Source organism: Erpetoichthys calabaricus, chromosome 5 (assembly GCF_900747795.2).
Source record: "Erpetoichthys calabaricus chromosome 5, fErpCal1.3, whole genome shotgun sequence".
Lineage (NCBI taxonomy): Eukaryota > Metazoa > Chordata > Cladistia > Polypteriformes > Polypteridae > Erpetoichthys > Erpetoichthys calabaricus.
In genome coordinates this window covers 82,675,907-82,694,896 of record NC_041398.2, presented here as the reverse complement: position 1 = coordinate 82,694,896, position 18,990 = coordinate 82,675,907, and the positions used below count along the sequence as shown (strand labels likewise).

The following is an 18,990-nucleotide window of genomic DNA, read 5'->3' as shown; positions in this document are numbered from 1 at the left end:
AGTCCAAAGACATGCAGGTTAGGTGGAATGGCAATTCAAAATTGGCCCTAGTGTGTGCTTGGTGTGTGTGTGTGTGTGTATGTCCTGCGGTGGGTTGGCGCCCTGCCTGGGTTTGGTTCCTGCCTTGCGCCCTGTGTTGGCTGGGATTGGCTCCAGCAGACCCCCGTGACCCTGTATTCAGCAGGTTGGAAAATGGATGGATTTTTGATATTTAAGTAATGTATTATTGTTGTTGTCCTTTTATATATGTCCTTTTATATATTGTACTGTATGTATAATTTTGTATGTGACTAATAAAATTTAATTTGGCTTTTTACAAGCCGTGTTTAAAGCGTACAAATAATTGCTGGAACTCTTTTTTTGTAGGCTGCTCAGTCCTCTTTACAAGGTGTTTGAAATTTTATGCAGTTTCTTAATTGAGCAGGTGTGTGAATGCCCCTCAGAGTCTTGAGTGAGCTGTCAGAAGAATATTATATAGAAGAAGGTGCCATGAGGATGGGGGGGATAGTGGGGGCGAGGAATTGTTTGCTGTCAAAATGCAAGGTGCCTCAACCATTTGCAGCAGGTACACTTCAAGCCCTGGCTACATGCCAGCTCAATAGTCTTTCTCACTGAAACACATGTGCGCTTTAACAATCCACTGGCGGCATATAGTATCTTTGAAAAGTAAAGAAAAAAGCTTTTGTATAAAGAATATAAGCGACTGCATGACTTTTTTTTAGTTATTAGCTAATTGTCTACAGATACAAGATGGTAATTCACAACTGGGCATCAACATTCAATGTCAATAATGGGCGAATCCACTCTCTTTTGGCCTTGAAGGGTGTTAAGGCTCTTTCTATCTCCCTATGGTCCTGTGTACCCTAAAGCGACATTGTAAACTGCAAGAACAGACAGGTACTTTTAAAATTTATAAAGAACACTTCACTTTAAAACACAACATTAAGCAGAAAATGAATGTATATCATGACTGTGAAGAAGCAAGTTTGACTTGAAAAATACCAAAATAATCCTTTAAGACTAGAGGTTTGATTGTGTCACAGTGTCGCTAAAATCCTTCAATACATCCACTACTAAAATTATTTAATCCAATACTTGATCACAGGAGGTCAAAGAATACCTTAGAAGCATCAGGATATGAATGTTATGAATGAGTTGGAAAAAATAAATCCATTGTCAAAGGTGTGATTATTTGGACAGCCAATCTGATCATAGAAGAGGGTTGTGAAAAGACCAAAAGACTCAAATATCGGTACGCTTCTTTTCTAGTTCTGAAGCTGTCGACTCAGAAGGAGACCCTTGAACCCTGGTCATCTCCGTTCATGTGTCCACATCCAGCTGGTGAAGACTTGCTGTATTTCTTCTCTGCATACCAGTGGGGTCTCCAAACACATCAACATAAACTTGTAAACATCAATTAAATGTGGATTTCTGTTATGGCATTGTGAACTCTTGTACTTCATTTACAATGTATATAATGTTAAGTAAAATGATTATGGAACATACTTTTTACATTTGCACTGATTTTTCTGTTATGCTGTATTTGGCTTGCAGGTATAGTACTGTAGGTACTGCTAAAGTGTCTTCTCATCTGATTTTCAACTTTCAGTGGCTTCTCATTTTTTAAACAATATGGTGCCAAAATGTTCAGCAAAATACAGGAGGTTTGATAAGGTTATTCTATCTTATATAAAAATGTCTCCATTAAGCGACTTTACCATAATGAATGATTACAAGGAGTACCTCAGCAAAGATATGAGAACTTTTGCTATTGTCACATTAATTAAAACTCGTGTTTAATAGCTCAGCCTAGAATGGCATTTGTTATGCAAAATGAATATGGACATTTCAGGGTTCTGAAATATTCCATTGAGAAGAGGGATATATAAAAAAAATATTTCCCCCATATATGCTGTACAATTCTTGTCATCAAGCAGGTGTCTGATGAAACTTGTATGAACACAAGACAGAACTCAAGTTGTTAAGTGACTTGAGGAATGCTTTTCACAGAGCCTATTAATACAAAATACTTTATATAAGCACAAAAGAAAATAATTTAAAGCAAAACATCACTAACCTAAAACCCCAGTAATTCAAACACATGTTTAAGCACAGGGATATCCAGTAAACACTAGGATAAGCCTACAATAACAGAAGTGGGAGCAGACCGACTATGCCAGCGCTTAGGCTAAAGAGTACAGTCAGTCAGCTTGTCAGGTATAATGACGAGTCTTAAAATGAAAATCAGAAAAAAAAAGTTGCCCTTTAGGGCTGCTAAAGTCATTGGGAGAAAAAAATCCAGAAAGTAGGAACCATGAAGTTAAACCTTCTTTCTCCAGCCACTTTTCAGCAGCAGAGCCAAGAGACTGAATTTCAACAGCTTACACATTTTCCAAAGATTGTTGCCTTTCTGGTAAGCTTAGCCCTACAGTGATTATTTACCTTAGTCTACAAGCACACACGTGTAGTAATTTAGTCTAGTTAAGAGCAGGTCCTGAAATTCGGTAGTAGAAAATGTACAACCAAAGGGGATCAAAGTTGATGATCACTGAGACTGATGATATTATCAAAACAATGCACTCTAACGCTAAAAAGTGTCAAAATAAAGGAGATGGGAAATCTCACCAACAAAGCTATTTCTTTGTTAGGCTTTTTTTCTCCCGCCATTATTAGTTTTGTAGCTTTTGTGTTTTGTTTCTCTTTTACATTTGTTCGTTGACAATTGTAGCATGAAAATTCTGGTGGGGCCATACTAGAATTTACCTTATATGTGCTGACCATTAACATACCTAACTAATAATATATATCCCTCTTTTATTAATTACTACCAAAACATACAGGTTCAAGGCAGTGGTAGTGCTGCTGCCTTGCAGTAAGGAGACCTGGGTTCCCGGGTCCTCCCTGTGTGGAGTTTGCATGTTCTCCCCGTGTGTGTGTGGGTTTCCTCTGGGTGCTCCGGTTTCCTCCCACAGTCCAAAGACATGCAGGTTAGTGCATTGGCGATCCTAAATAGTCCCTAGTGTGCGTGTGTGTGTGCCCTGAACTGGTACCCTGCCCGGGGATTTGTCCTGCCTTGTGCCCTGTGTTGGCTGGGATTGGCTCCTAGCAGACCCCCGTGACCCTGTGTTAGGATATAGTGGGTTGGACAATGACTGACTGACGGACATACAGGTTCATGCACATTTTATGTCACAAAAAAAATTAATCAAACAATGGGATGCTAGTGCTGGTCTGTCTTGACTGGCTTCAGATCACTGTGATGCCCTCTGACATACATCATCATCATCTGACAAAATACAGTGATGCAGATTTAAACAATAAGTAAAGCCTTGCAGCCACAAATCTATTAGCTATGAACTGCCTACACTGTAGTGGCAGCACCTCAGGTTTTGAACAGAATGGCTTTATGACGAAAAAGAACAAGCCACAATAACCTGGAAATATGCAGACTAAGCACACTTCAGTACTTGAACTGCACACCACACCACTGGTAGCAATGCTGACTACTATGCATCAGATGTTTGTGGGCAGTGTGAGGCCAGGAAATAACTGAAGAAACAATTTTCTACATACGTAATTGTTCTTTCTGTTACAAGATTCTGTGCTTCTTTTAAACAGTAGAATCACACTGCTGGTGTCTTTTCCACAAAGTGGAAGAAGCACACATACACTTTTTACTTTCTCGTATACGAAGTATAGGGAAAGCATTGTAATCGTCCAAAGATCCGATGTTGAGATTTTCATAATTCTCGATGTTTTAGACCGCTCTGACTTTCTTGTATACGAAGTATAGGGAAAGTATTGGAATCCTCCAAAAATTCCATTTCGAGACAAAATCTCGATGTTTTAGACCTCCTTGAGTCTGAAAATACCATTTCTGGAATTATGTCTTTGTGTGTGCCTGTTTGCCGGCAAGTATGAAGAGGCTTTTTGAATTGCATTGGTATCTACGTTTGGCTTCTCTGCTCCTTTCTCTTAAGCAGAAGCAACACATTACAAAAAATGCTCTGGACTGGTGAATTTCTTTTTTTTCTCTTACTATTCCTTATTGTTTTCAGGTCTTTCTCCCTGCTTGCGTAGCTGCATTCAGTATTATTTGGCTAAGGGATTTTATTTAGTACTGGTTCATTTCTGTGATCTCTCAGATCTAGAGCCAGAATTGTTCCCGTCTTCATTCTTGTGATAGATACTTCAGCTAGGCCTCCCACCTCAAGTTTTTTTTTTTTCTCCAGTGATGTCAAGACTAACTGTCAGAAGGCAGGCTATCTGTGACAGTCACTATGAAACTGCTCAGTGACAAATTAGCAAAAAGACTTTTTCTTTAGTGGAGGCTGAGGTTTTTGAGTACCAGAAAATAGCAACATTATGTGCTTCCTTGCATTCATGAGCTACAAGGTTACTGATTCACAATTTGAAAAAAATAAATGTGAAGTGTGCATTACAGTATATCCTGTTGCACAATGATAAACTGAAACCAACAGTTAGTGACCAATGTGTGATGCATTGACAACAGAGCAACACTGACATCTGGACATTCACATACATGATGAATATACAGTGCATCCGGAAAATATTCACAGCGCATCACTTTTTCCACATTTTGTTATGTTACAGCCTTTATTCCAAAATGGATTAAATTCATTTTTTTTCTCAGAATTTAACACACAACACCCCATAATGACAATGTGAAAAAAGTTTACTTGAGATTTTTGCAAATTTATTAAAATTAAAAAAAATTGAGAAAACACATGTACATAAGTATTCACAGCCTTTGCCATGAAGCTAAAAATTGAGCTCAGGTGCATCCTGTTTCCCCTGATCATCCTTGAGATGTTTCTGCAGCTTAATTGGAGTCCACCTGTGGTAAATTCAGTTGGTTGGACATGATTTGGAAAGGCACACACCTGTCTATATAAGGTCCCACAGTTGACAGTTCATGTCAGAGCACAAACCAAGCATGAAGTCAAAGGAATTGTCTGTAAACCTCTGAGACAGGATTGTCTCGAGGCACAAATCTGGGGAAGGTTACAGAAAAATTTCTGCTGCTTTGAAGGTCCTAATGAGCACAGTGGCCTCCATCATCCGTAAGTGGAAGAAGTTCGAAACCACCAGGACTCTTCCTAGAGCTGACCAGTCATCTAAACTGAGCGATCGGGGGAGAAGTGCCTTAGTCAGGGAGGTGACCAAGAACCGGATTGTCACTCTGTCAGAGCTCCAGAGGTCCTCTGTGGAGAGAGGAGAACCTTGCATAAGGACAACCATCTCTGCAGCAATTCACCAATCAGGCCTGTATGGTAGAGTGGCCAGACAGAAACCACTCCTTAGTAAAAGGCACATGGCAGCCCGCCTGGAGTTTGCCAAAAGGCACCTGAAGGACTCTCAGACCATGAGAAAGAAAATTCTCTGGTCTGATGAGACAAAGATTGAACTCTTTGGTGTGAATGCCAGGCGTCACGTTTGGAGGAAACCTGGCACCATCCCTACAGTGAAGCATGGTGGTGGTGGCATCATGCTGTGGGGATGTTTTTCAGAGGCAGGAACTGGGAGACTAGTCCGGATAAAGGGAAAGATGACTGCAGCAATGTACAGAGACATCCTGGATGAAAACCTGCTCCAGAGCGCTCTTGACCTCAGACTGGGGTGACAGTTCATCTTTCAGCAGGACAACGACCCTAAGCACACAGCCAAGATATCAAAGGAGTGGCTTCAGGACAACTCTGTGAATGTCCTTGAGTGGCCCAGCCAGAGCCCAGACTTGAATCCAATTGAACATCTCTGGAGAGATCTTAAAATGGCTGTGCACCGACGCTTCCCATCCAACCTGATAACAGCCAGAAAGAATTATAATTAAATTCACAGTACACAGCTGAAAATGTAAGGTTTTGGGGTATGGGGGGTCTGGGGGGTTGTGAAAAATGTTTTTGAATGTAATATAGAAAGCCAAAAATATTTTTATTGACAGTGTGCACTGGACTACAAGAAGTATAATGAGGGTTTGCTTATAGGATATAACTAGCAAAACAAAGCAAAGGCACAACACAGGCAGGGCAGCCAGATAACAGGAATGTGATTTGAACACATCCGAGGATAAGCAGCAAAATTTACTTACATGCTGCCAGGAGGTAAAAAGACAAGATGGACAGATGACTGTATAAAGCTATACTGGAAATTATCTTTGGGAAAGTGGGTAGTGGGTAGTGGGACTAGACACTGAAAAAGGGAAATGTTTTAGGAAGGAAAGGTAACAGTGCATCGGTGCTAGAAGTCTAACAATACCACTGAGAGAGGAAATGTCTCCTGTTTGGTTTTGAACTTTATGCTATTCCTCATATGCCCTCTCTCCTCTCTCTGCTGATTGTAAATCTTTTATATTGTGCATGTTGTAGTCTGGCCATTGATTGAGGGTTGGAGAAGTGAATATATACCAGTATGGCATTCTTATCCAAACTTATATATACTTTTCTTGTAAACGAGCCTCACACCTTAATATAACAAATAGGATATTGACTAACATATAAAGCAGAATTCTAATTGGCTATCATTTTAACTTTCATTTTACTATTGACTTTTTGGTCAATAATAATTTCATATAACCTTGTGCAATACATAATAAAAAATCTCATTTAATCTGATACGTATCAACGGGGATAGACACCTTTACAACTGAAGTACACTACAGAATGTCCAAGAATAAACACTACATTATTCTTTATCATAATCAAAAACATGAAAATGTTATTTTAGAATATTGCAGGATGCTAAAAAAGAAGGCTAAAATGGATTGGCTCAAAAGCAAAGAGATGTTAGAACCTGCCAACACTAATCAAATTTGTAATGAAAGAATGCAAAAAAAAATCTAATGAGCACAAAATGAACTGAAGGGCATTGTATGTATACGAAGGAGGGAATGTCCTGTAAGAAGCACATATTCTCCAAAGAATATCAAGTCTTCTCAGAACTGGCTGTGCAGGAAGAAGGCTGCCCACGTCATCGAGGCACAGAAACAAACCACAAGGAAATTCTCCATGTCTCAATTACTCTGGCTGTTCCAGAGAGGAAGAAAGTGTTTTCCATAAACACTACTCTGTGCCAAACCGGCAACATTACTGAATCATAACTGTAAACACTAAGGACATAGGTCACTGTGACCTGAGAGAATTCATTCACTACGGCCCATAGGCAGATTTTCTGATGTGAGGTATGGTGCGTTTAGCTACAGTGGACGCTCCTCCACTCAACCAGTGGTAACGGGGTTCATTTAGAATTTTGTGAGTGAATGAGGTCCACAGTCCTGAAACTCACAGCAGGTCTGCTATAGTTAAACACTATCCATTTTATCACAGAGGAATATTAAGAAACTTTCCAAAACAAGAAGCGAACATTTCTCTGTGTAAAGAATTTATTCACATCACTGTAAAATTAGAGATACATGGAGGCTATAATGTTTAGACAAACCAAAGTTTACTTTGGGCACTCACACCCATGCTAAGATCAGAAAGTGGAAGACTATTTCTTTCAGCAAAATAGAGACAAAGAACTAGAGAACAGAAATCTATATTATCATGATCAAGCAGATCTGTGATGGAAACTGATAGTTTTATGATGTAGCATGAACATGTTTTCATTCTTCCTGAGAATCCAAAATAAAGCGCTTACGGCACACACATGCACAAACCTAGTCTCTGTGTTTCCTAAACTATGGGTTGCATGATGTCTGAACTTGGCTCATGGTGAGTCGTGAATTGCAATAGTACAGAATGAGAAAGGGTCGCAGATTGTTTATGGAATACTTTGGATGGCAATGTTGGTGATTGTCCAAGAGGACAATGGGATGAAGACTGACAATGATTCTCCAAGGGAGGCAGATGATGATCGGCAGCAGTTGAACATGGGGAATGGATCCCCTAGATGATGCTCTGAGGCATTTGCAGGTCGCGAAGACATGCCAAAAACAAAATTTGGTTGCAAGAAAAAAAGTTTAATAACCTCTGCCCTAAATTGTTATATTCATTACTGAGTGGATGCTGAGTAGAAGAATTGCAGACACATTTTCAAGGACAAGACAAAAGCAAAGTCAGTAGTAGCTCAGAATGATACACATCAAAGTCAGAGGCTAGAATGGAGCAAAGTGCAACATCCTAAAACCTTTCTTTCATAAGTGGCTCATTTTTTCACTATTTAATCTACAAAAAAGTACAACTTTTGAGAAGCAGTCTGTTACTACTAGTATGTTAATGAAACTATCGGGAAGATGGCAAGTCAGAAATTAAAGTCATGTGCCATGGCTGGTGTGGTTCAGATGATGCTTAAAGCAATTGTACTGGAAAATAATTCACTACTGTACACATATTTAAAGTAACAAAGTGTTTAAGTTTTCTTACATTATGGACACTTAGTTGGAGAGTAAAAGTGCCCAGAGGTAACAGGAAAGGAAAAAAATGATCAGGAGATGGAAAATGCCAAAAGAAACAAGTAGAAACATTTGTCAAAACACAAGTTTAAGTCAGAGAACCAAGAAAAACTGTCAGACTCGACTGTCAAAGCCAAACTTGAAGTCAAAAGAAATGTAGCGAAAAGGTTCTCACATTAACTCGTGTTATTCTCCCCTAACTACACAAATGGTTGTATTTTTTAAGTGCATCCAAAAGTTTGGAGATTGATTATAATATACCTCCACCTTATAAGGGGTGGGTGAGGGATGACTGATGATACAATATGTCATGTGAATGGCAAAAGTAAACAATATGGCTGCACCGGCATTGCAGAGATATCCACAAGATGGCAGCACCGATCCAACAAACAACACAGAATGTTTTCAGATTGAAATACATTTTAAAAGGAGCCTAAAAAATATACAAAACAAAAATGAAAACTGACAGAATGTGAAGAAGAGAAAACACAAATTTTCACACTTCAGAACTCTGTAATGGAGAACCACATTGCCCCACAAATTTTTTAATACTATGAAAACACAGATGCTAGGCCACCAGTAGTCATATTACCACAGACAGCTTCAATTTGTCTATTGATTCACGAATGCATTCACACATTGGCTGAAATGGTTTATTTCCATTTTCAGGGTGTAACAAATCTGGAATCTAATACAGCACGATTGACAGTAGGGTACAATACAACCCCAATGGGGTTGAGAAGGTGAAAGTATAAATACTCGAACACAGAAATATTGTCCAATTAATCACACCTAAAATGAGCTACAAAGTAAATAATGATTGACTAGCAAACATTATATAACCAGAAGCAAAAGGGAAAAATACTAACAAAAAAAGAGAAAAAGGAACAAGAAATCCAGAAATAAATGAACTAATACATTTAAAATGATTCCTAAAATTTCCTGAAAGTAAACATAAGGAAAAACCAGAAAGAAATTGAATACTGCGATAGAAGAAGCACAGTACTACATTTAAACAAAGTAAACTAATGTTAATAATACTAAGAACTGAGAAATCAGAAGAAATCTTTCCTCCCTGAGCTTGCCTTAGGGCATCTGCATTATGGTGTGACAGGCTTCCTGCCCGAGTCAAACTCGTCACCTGCCTCTATCCCTGGAGTTCGGGTTCCCAGCGGAGAAAGGGAAATGTGTGGCAATTGCTTGTAAGACAGTGTAAGTCATGTGAATATTCTTGTGCATTGCTTCTAGCATTAAAAAGTGTTTTGAAGCATATTACTCAAAAGTGCACTTGTGGCGTAATGTCCTTATCATGGACAGTAGAAAATGAGGAAAACTGTGAGAATGAAGGTGAAGTAGCTTGTTCTATAGTATCATTCTGTTATTATATCATTATGGCTTATCATCATTAACATATTTGGTTTACAAAATAGTTGAAAATTGCAGGGGAGGCTATGGTTATAGTGCTAAAACACCAAGGAGGGAAGGATTCAAAGGGTTAAAGAAGCTTGACACCTGAAAAGGAGCGCAAGGCTGTTGCCAACCTCTGTTTTATTTGCCCTCAGGTAGGTGTGCTATGATTTGTGGCAGCACCTGAAAATGAGTCAGAAATGGCAGTCCCATCCCCTTTGGCTTTCAAACAACAGAAATATTTATAATTACAAAATTAAAAGCAAAGAAAACAAAAGGGAAGAAAGGGTGGAGCAGCGGTGAAGCTCTAGTAAAACCATGGCAAGCACCATGCTAGTGTCAGAGTTTAAGTAGTGACATCATCATTTGAAGAAACCATTGTTACTACACCCCTTTTGTACAAAGAGATTTTTCTTCAGCATAATGACCATCATTTAATGCCAGTGTGTTTCCTGAAAGCTTAACAACATGAGAAATCCTCCTTTTCTAAAGTGATTGAGGTCTTCTTTTTCAGTCACACTAACCAAAATTATTAAAAGCATTCATTTAACGAACCTGTTTAATCTTCTTGGTGTAACCCCGAGTGTGATTTGGACCTGGAATTCTATGTAAACGCTCTGCGTTTTGAGTAATGAAACGCTTTACAGTGTTAAGCCTGGGACAGTATTCCACTGCCATCTAATGTATAAAATAATCATGTCATTATTGTCACTTTGCGGTAACTCTGAGGTTACTTAGAGTAAATATTCATGAATACAGTGGCAAACTAGAAGATATAAAGACAGTTTTAGAATGATTTGAAACTGAACAACTGGTTATATCAAGTGAGAATGATGGCGATGTGAACTGGTCATCAGGTGTTGACACGGAATGTGAAACTGATCCATGATACGGCCCTGTACGACTGAACTGCTCAGTGAATTCAGTCGCATGAAGCTTCACCGTAGTGCCACAGTAGCTGCATACGGTAAAAAAAGGCAAAATAATTGTAATCAAGTACAAACGAAAAGCAAGACATTAGCCTGTTAAGCACTGTTCATAATGCAGCATCTGTCAATGTTCATGTCAGGGGAAAAGTGGAAGTCACTAAGCCTTGTGTTGGGGTAGATTGCAGTAACACAAGGAGTGAGTCAGTCGTGCAGTCCAGGTGTTGTGATTCTACCCTTTCATGTGCAAGCAGCAGAAAAAAATATAAGAAAAGTGTGCTAAGAAACATGTTTATACTATCCATTTGCTACACAGGGCTGTGCATTGGTGAATGTTTCAAAACATATTGCACAAAGGACTACTAAATCTGCATCAGTGCAGCAGTGTACACTCAACATACCTTTCCAATTGTTGTTATATTGACGTTTTTGTTATTTACAAGTTTCTATTACACATAATAACATTTTTGCTTGTTGAAAAAAATTCTTCATTTTTAGCTCATTTATCCTGGGGTAAATATACGTCTAAGGAGGTTAATCCTATTTCACAGTCATGGAGGCCTGGAGTTGATGGTACCTCAGCAGCATCGTGTGTAAGATGGAGTAAAAGCCCATTAAAGGGCACACTCACACAAATACTCATATTCACCGTTGTGTGCCAGTCTGTCTCAAGGCAAACTGACACCCATAACCACTGATGTAGGGCTCATTCACAGTTAACTTAAAATTCATGTGCTGAGGATATGTGAGGAAATTACATGTCTGAGGAAAACAACACAATACCTGGGGAATACTTGTAAACTCCTTATGGGCAGTGTTAAGAGCTGGGGTCTGAATCCAGTTTCTTTGAAATGTCAGAGAGCACTGCTAATTCCATCCCAAGAGGGTAAATCAACCACAGTATTTTTTTATTTTAAAGCCCCTATTGAACCATTTTCACAAAGAATTACATTTTTTGTTCACACATGCATGTACTGTATAATTTACTGAACACACATATGACAAGGTGAACAATCACCCTTTACACCATGCTTAGTAAGCTATATAGGGAAGACTGGCCTAAGACATGTTAGGTCAATACTATCACAACATAACCCTCATTTCTGAAATGCTGTAATTTCCTGAAAGAAAGGCTGACACACACACACAGATGAACTTCCACAATGGGAGGAAATACAGCTCCTCCTTACAGAAAGTATACTTAACTATCCCAAAAAAGAGATTCAGATCAGCTATTCTAAACATGAGCACTGGTATCCTGACATCTAGATGTCGATTGATAACATCCATAATAAATCTATATAAATAATCATGTACTGTCACCTGTACAGATAACACAGATGCCATAATCAAAAGAAAGCATACTGTAAATCATACTAATTATGTACTTAGCTGCTTCACGTAGTTCAGGAAGTTTGTTAGGTAGTCTGAAAAAGATATACACATTGTGTTTGCACCACTGGGCAGGCTGACCAGTTTCTTGTCTTACATACACCTTCTGCTGTTTTTTCCCCACTTCTTTGATTTCAGATCCTGTCATCCATTTGTTTGGGCAGAAGGTAAGTCATTCAACAGTAAACCTCTGAAATTATCTCAGAACAAAGCCTGTCTGAAACTTGTGGGAGGCCTAGCTTAAAAGTCACTCTCATAACCACCTTCTACAGTTGACGGGTCTTTGTTTTATCACAGTCTACATATGCAAAAGTAAGCCTCCACCACAAAGTTGTCAAGTCACAGTCTGTGGTAGATAATCAAATTTGACCTTTAAGAGACATTCTCTGGCTTTCAAAACAAGACACCCAACCCCCCCAAACAACCCCCCCCCCACCAGCCCCGCAAATTTGGCTCTCTCCAAATGTGTTCACAAACAACACAGGGTATGCCTCCATTTAGCAGCTGTTTAATCTCTGCGCCCTCAACGCAAGGCCTCTATTTCCCAGCATACTTGATATATGCTAATCAAAAGCAGTACATACCGAGTGCATTCTTTGAAGAGCTCTTTACATGGACTCTGCTCCAGTTTCTCTCTGCATTCTTGAACTGCTTCCTGAGGTATTTCCGGTAAGTGGGCTGCCGACTAAAATTAGAAAAGAGGACAAATGAAGAAAGCATAATAGTAGTCAAAGTTGGGTTCAAGTTTGGGCAGAAGAGTGAAATAAAGTTAGACATCCAAATGTAGGGAGAAGGTCCAAACTCTACAATGACCTTGACTGGGCCAGGAATGAAATCTACATTCATAGGTACATATGTGAGGCATTGGACTAACTTCAGTGCTATCCATATAGAAGATATATCAAATTAAAAACAGAATCAGCATACTGCCTCATGAAATACAAAAATGTGGTTTGAAAGTTTATGAGCACCTAATTTAGTTATCTAAAAGTTATATGTTTAGTATGAAATTCTTGTTTATTCAAACCTACCACTTACTTTTATAAACCATTGGTTTTAAATGAACACATTTCATTTTTTCATTATAGGAATATAATAAAAATGTAAATAAGAACTGGCTCCTGTTTCAAAGTGAGTGAACTCCTAATAATTGATAATCTGCAAATGGAGACAAGTGTAAATCACTGGCACTAATGCCAAACTCAGTCAACATACTGGGCAAAAGACACTGAAAAATTTTCTAAGACATTTAATAACACGGTGAATGACAAGGTGTATCACTCAGCTTGGATATATGCGGTGCCTGGTATTAAGGTGGAATAATTCCACCTGCCAGGTCACAGCACATTGTTCCTGAGGTTTTGCTTTATACCCTGACGATGACTTGTCCTGTTGTCCTTTTGTATTCTTTTTTGAGATCTTTGTCTAAGAGTTTAACAGCTTACCTATTTGTGAGGAAATATGGTGAAAGATTTTTTTTTTGTAAACTGTACCCATCTCATAATTAAAATTCTGAAAGTCTCAATATTTCTTAGTGAAGCAGTAGAAGATATTGGTGTGCAGATATACTCAGGAACTGGTGCATGAGGCGCAACTTGAACTAAATCGCAACTAAATTAATTAATATATGCTTACACTATATATGAAAAGCCTACTCCACTGAAACATACACATTTAATAAGCTTTTATCAAACTGACTAGTACAATTAATTGTGTTGTTACTTAATTTTACATACATTGGGAGTTAAGTTAAAGCTGTAAAACTGAGCAAATTGTAATATTAGGGTTTCTGAAACAGCATTGTGACATTCTGAACTGCCATTGCTCTGTGCTGCCATTACTGCCCCAGAAAACTTAGCAATTGTATGTCCCTCTGTCTCTCCTCTTAAGTCAAAAGAATATGTTCATCATTTCCATAAAGTAAACATATGTGCGCAAAAAAAAAAAATTGTGCAATTTATTATTCACAGATGGATTCCATAAAATAAGCAGACTTGTATTTCATTTTTATCATTCCATAAACAAACCCACTTAATTTGATTCAGGGTGAACAAGGAAAAAATAGACATTTCAGCAAAATGAAGAGCAAGGCAGGACTTAACTTATTTAAAATATTTGAAAATTGCATTTATTTAATTACATACTGCACATTTAAATATTCATCAACTGGAGGATGTGTGTTTTAGTGTATCATGTATTTGTTTGAATATGTACTGCAAACATCACAACAGGGTTTATCCATTTCAGTGAAACATTATTAGTTTCAATGCAGACTGCATTTAAAGAATGAATTATGTTATAAACTGAAATATTTCTACAATAGAATATAGACTCTTTGTAAACTTTATTTACTGTATAGCTGGCTAGCTGCACAGTTTAATAGACATGGGATAATCACACAAAGCACATCATTGTAAACCAAGAGCAGACCCTGTAAATCTGGCAATCACTGTGGGGGAAACTGTAGTTTTTCCACCTGCGGATTTACTTTTTTTCACATTATTTCAACTTTCCATTTATAATACAAATGCCTTGTTTTTAAGTAGGATGAACTATATATGATGCCATTCATGCACCCATCTTCTAACCGACTTATACAGTTTAGGGTTATACAGTAGGTGCCAGCCATGAGTTATTTTCCAGTTCCAGAGAAGAGATTTTACAGCTACTGTGCAAAACCTTTTTTAGTGCAAAACCCATTTATATTTGATGAGTAATAGCAAACAATGCATTTATTTCAAGTGAATACAGAAAACATGTTGTATTTTTACATCATTTACCTTCCCTGTTGAAATCGCATGGATATTCATTAATAAAGAATCTGCAGTTTTGGCAGGACTAAGTCAAGTAAAAGAAAGAGAATTAATTAATTAAGAGAGGAATCTGTAAGTCAATGGAAATTGGCATGTCATCTTCTAACCCAGACTAGGGTCTCGGTGGGACTGGAGCCTACCCCATTTAGCACAGAGCACAAAGCAAAAACACACCCTGGACAGGATGCAAGTTCATTTCAGGGCGGACAACACAACACACCCACCCACAACACACTAAAGCCAATTTATCATCAGCAATTCACCTAACTTGCATGTCTTTAGACAGTGGGAGGAAGGCCACACGTACACAGGGAGAATATGCAAACTCAATGCAGGGAGGACCCAGGACACAATCCCTGCTCTCCCTACTGTGAGGCAGCAGCGCTACCACTGCGCCACTGTGCCACCAGTTGTAGGAGATTTTGAAAGAGATCTGCATCTGTATACATGATTTGGTGTTTTGCACCCTTCCAAATAGGACAAAAAGGAAGGGTCAGGAAATAATCTACATTGTTCAAGTTTCAAAAAGCTACTATGAACTAGGTGGCAGTAAAGATTTCCATCTAAGTAGCTTTTCTTTTTTAAGATCTAAAGAAGATTTAGTTTTTATAGAAGAGTATCCAAATTTTAAGTTAACCAAAGAGAAGTGCTAATGTTTGAATTAAGGATTTTTTTCTGCCTTCTTCCCAACTTAAACTCCCATTTGACTTGATTGAGTTTTTATGCTGTGTTAAGTGCATTTGCATACTGCTAAAAAATGAAAGGCAGCAACAATATGTCCTCGGACATAGGCAATAAAACCATCCTCAGTGTTATAACTTAAAAGGGGTTATGTGTGATATGACTCAATACATTTTTACAGGTTTGACACTTTTTTCTCCTCAGACCTCTGAAAATTAATTAAGCAAATATGAAGGGTTTACCTAAACTAAATTGAAAGAACCATATTGAGCAGTGTGCTGGTCCAGTGGTAAGTGCTGCTGCCTGTCATCTCCAGTGACCACTCAGTGTGCCTTCATAATACATTGTGCTAGTTTTTAATGTAGGAAAAAACCCACACTTATAATGGGTGAATGTGCAAACTCCATACAGACAATGATACGGCTTATGATTCAAGGTCAATCTTCTGAACCTCAAACCTCTGTATCACCATAATACCCAATTTTATCCTCAAAACAAAAAAAACTTCCTTTTTCCTTATGTGGTAATGTTTAAATACTGCTTTTATTCTACATTAAATCATAAAAAGTGCAGCACAGTGGTGCAGTAGTTAGGACTCCTTCCTGAATCTACCCTCTTATTTTTGCATCCTAGGCCTGATCACTGTGTGTGTGCAGTTTGTACATTTTCCCAAGGGTATGTCTCCAGATATTCCACTTTTCCCCCTAAATCTCAAAGTTTTCTCCTACATATTAAAGTTGTATGTTTTATGTTAATTGGAGATTTTAAACTAGTCTCATGAGTGTGTACGTGAGGGGGCCCTGATATGCACTGATAGTCCATCTAGCCTTGCTTCCTGCTTAGAACCCAGTGCTGTCTGGATAGGCTCTGTCTCCCTGTTGGAATAGTAATTGGAATAGTAATTTAGAATGTTACATTATTAAGTCATAAAAATAAAAAAAACAGAAAAGCAAAATGCACATTAAAATAAATAGCTTACTCACCCCATTATTAAAGAAGGAGTCTAAAACATTTAAACCACAGTCTTTGCGCTTCTCATCATTTGCCACTTCATACTCTGCCTATTAAAAAGACAAAGAATTCAGGTCATTAGTGGTCAAATATTAAATAGCCACAGTATACAGTGCCATGCTGCATGCCCAAATGGTTAAGGTAGAGCTGGGCAATATGGTAAAAACAAAATAAACTTTGATTTTTTTAAAACTTAAGGATAATTTTCATGATTTATTTAAATATTTCATCACAGAAATCACTTTCAACTATTCATGAGAAAAACACACAATGAGAAAGTTGTCCACATCTTGCAAACGCAAAACACAAGTGTATCTCTCCTAGAAAATCAAACACATATTTTTATCATTAATGAGAAAAAGTGCAAAATAACAAAATGTCTTTCTTCACAGACGTTTCTATCTTTTTTTGTAATTTGTTTTTTTACATTTGCAGCCCTTGTTTTTCTCTCCTGAAGCCTCCTCAGGGCCATTATATCACTGACAGGGATATTTCTTTAAACTCTGTTTTCTATACAATTTTTTTTACTTTTTGCACCCCTCACTGCTCTTCACTATATATCCTCCTAACCTTACTTTTCTTTTTTTTCTAAAAAAAAAGGTTAGTTTGCAGAGCACACCAGCCAGCTTCTTCCGTCTCCTGTAAGTACAGGCATGGCAGGCTCGAATCATTTTGGGGCCATAGGCAAGATTGTGCTGTGAGGCCCCAACTACATGTTTCATCAACACAGTCCACCTTTGAGGTACAGCTAAAAAAGAAGCTATAAAGTTTTGACAATGTCCAAACATGGCAATTGCAACTCTTCAGCTACTGGCTGCATCTGCTAACACTTAATTTAGGGTGTGCACAGCACATGGTACAAAGAAATCTCAGATTTTTTTGCAGCAGTCTGGCATGCATACCTTTGTGCTTTCCCTTCATGATGGCACCATTGTCATATGATCGCCATCTGCAGTCATCAAAAGGTATATTTAGTTCTTAAAATCTGTTCATGGCAAAAGAAACCATTAGCTTTTGGCAAGAGAAGCCATTAGCTATTTAAGAAGGCTAGCCGACTGTTAGGTTATATAGCATGATGTGTAGAGTACAAGTCAAAGGAGGTTATGCTGAAGTTTTTTAACACACCGGTAAGGCCGCATCTGGAGTACTGCGTACAGTTTTGGTCCCCAGGCTACAAAACAGACATAGCAGAGCTAGAAAAAGTCCAGGAAAGAGTGACTAGGCTGATTCCAGGGCTACAAGGGATGAGTTGTGAGGAAAGATTAAAAGAGCTGATCTTTTTCAGTTTAAGCAAAAGGAGATTAAGAGAAGACATGATTTAAGTGTTTAAAAATATGAAGGGAAATAGTACCACAGATAGAGACTGTTAATTTAAAATTAAATCAGCAAGAACACATGGGCACAGTTGGAAACTTGCTACGGATAAATTTTGCACAAACTTTAGGAAGTTTTTCATCACACCGAGAACCATAGACACTTGGAACAAGCTACCAAGTTCTGTGGCAGACAGTAGACCCTTATGGACTTTCAAACCTGGACTTGATATTACTTTGGAAGAATTAAGTGGGTAGGACTGGCATGCTTTGCTGGACTGAATTGGCTGCTCTAGTAAAGACACAATTTCTCCTGTTACCTCTATTACCGGAAGGAATCCCATAAAGTGCTCTTTAATTCTGCACACTTCATCCAGTGTAAACAATTCTTACAATGAGAGTCGTTCGCTCCTCATGGCAAACATCAGGTGTGCAATCAAAAATAATGGAGTAATATTTAGACTGCTTGATCTCACTCACTATATGCTTCACTTAATGTAATTATTGTGCCCTTTTTGAATTATTTTGCCAAGGTAGCTTATTTAAGCGCTGGTGCCACTGTCAACGTGTTCTGTGTGCTGTTTCATAAATACCTTTCTCTTGAAGCAAACAATGATAACCAGACTCATCGAAAAGTGAACGCAAAAAGCCTGCTCCATGGTAATATGCAACAGACTTCACATACATGGTGGTGAGGGAATGATCTGGCTTTTTTTTTTTAATGAAAAACAAGCATTAGCAGTCCTAGCCCTGTTTTGTTTCTCACGAGAGACAAGTTATCCTTCATGGAGATTTATCAAGTAATTATTTATGTAAATAATTTTCACATCAGTTCCCTTTTGTGTAAAGTGAGACACTACATTTCTTGTGAAGTATTCCATGGTGTATAGAAATCCCTTGTGTGAATTACCTAACAAAATAATTTAATAATAGTAATTGTAGATAGATCACCATCCTAAGTGCGTGTGCTGTATATTTTATCTCTCAAGCTCGTACCATTATCTGTCAATCAGGTATTACAGTTAAAAGATGTCACC

The 18,990-nt window shown here is 38.1% G+C and overlaps 1 protein-coding gene across 1 annotated transcript in view; it reads right to left on the bottom strand.

Moving 5' to 3' along the window:
- LOC114651761 (G protein-coupled receptor kinase 4-like) overlaps positions 1-18,990 on the bottom strand; it is a 286,039-nt gene that overhangs the window by 73,134 nt on the left and 193,915 nt on the right. The window contains exons 4-5 of the mRNA XM_028801713.2: positions 16,613-16,690; positions 12,720-12,820 (exon numbers count right to left, since the gene is read on the bottom strand). Coding sequence (XP_028657546.2) covers positions 12,720-12,820; positions 16,613-16,690 — 179 coding nt within the window. The remainder of the gene's footprint in view (positions 1-12,719; positions 12,821-16,612; positions 16,691-18,990) is intronic.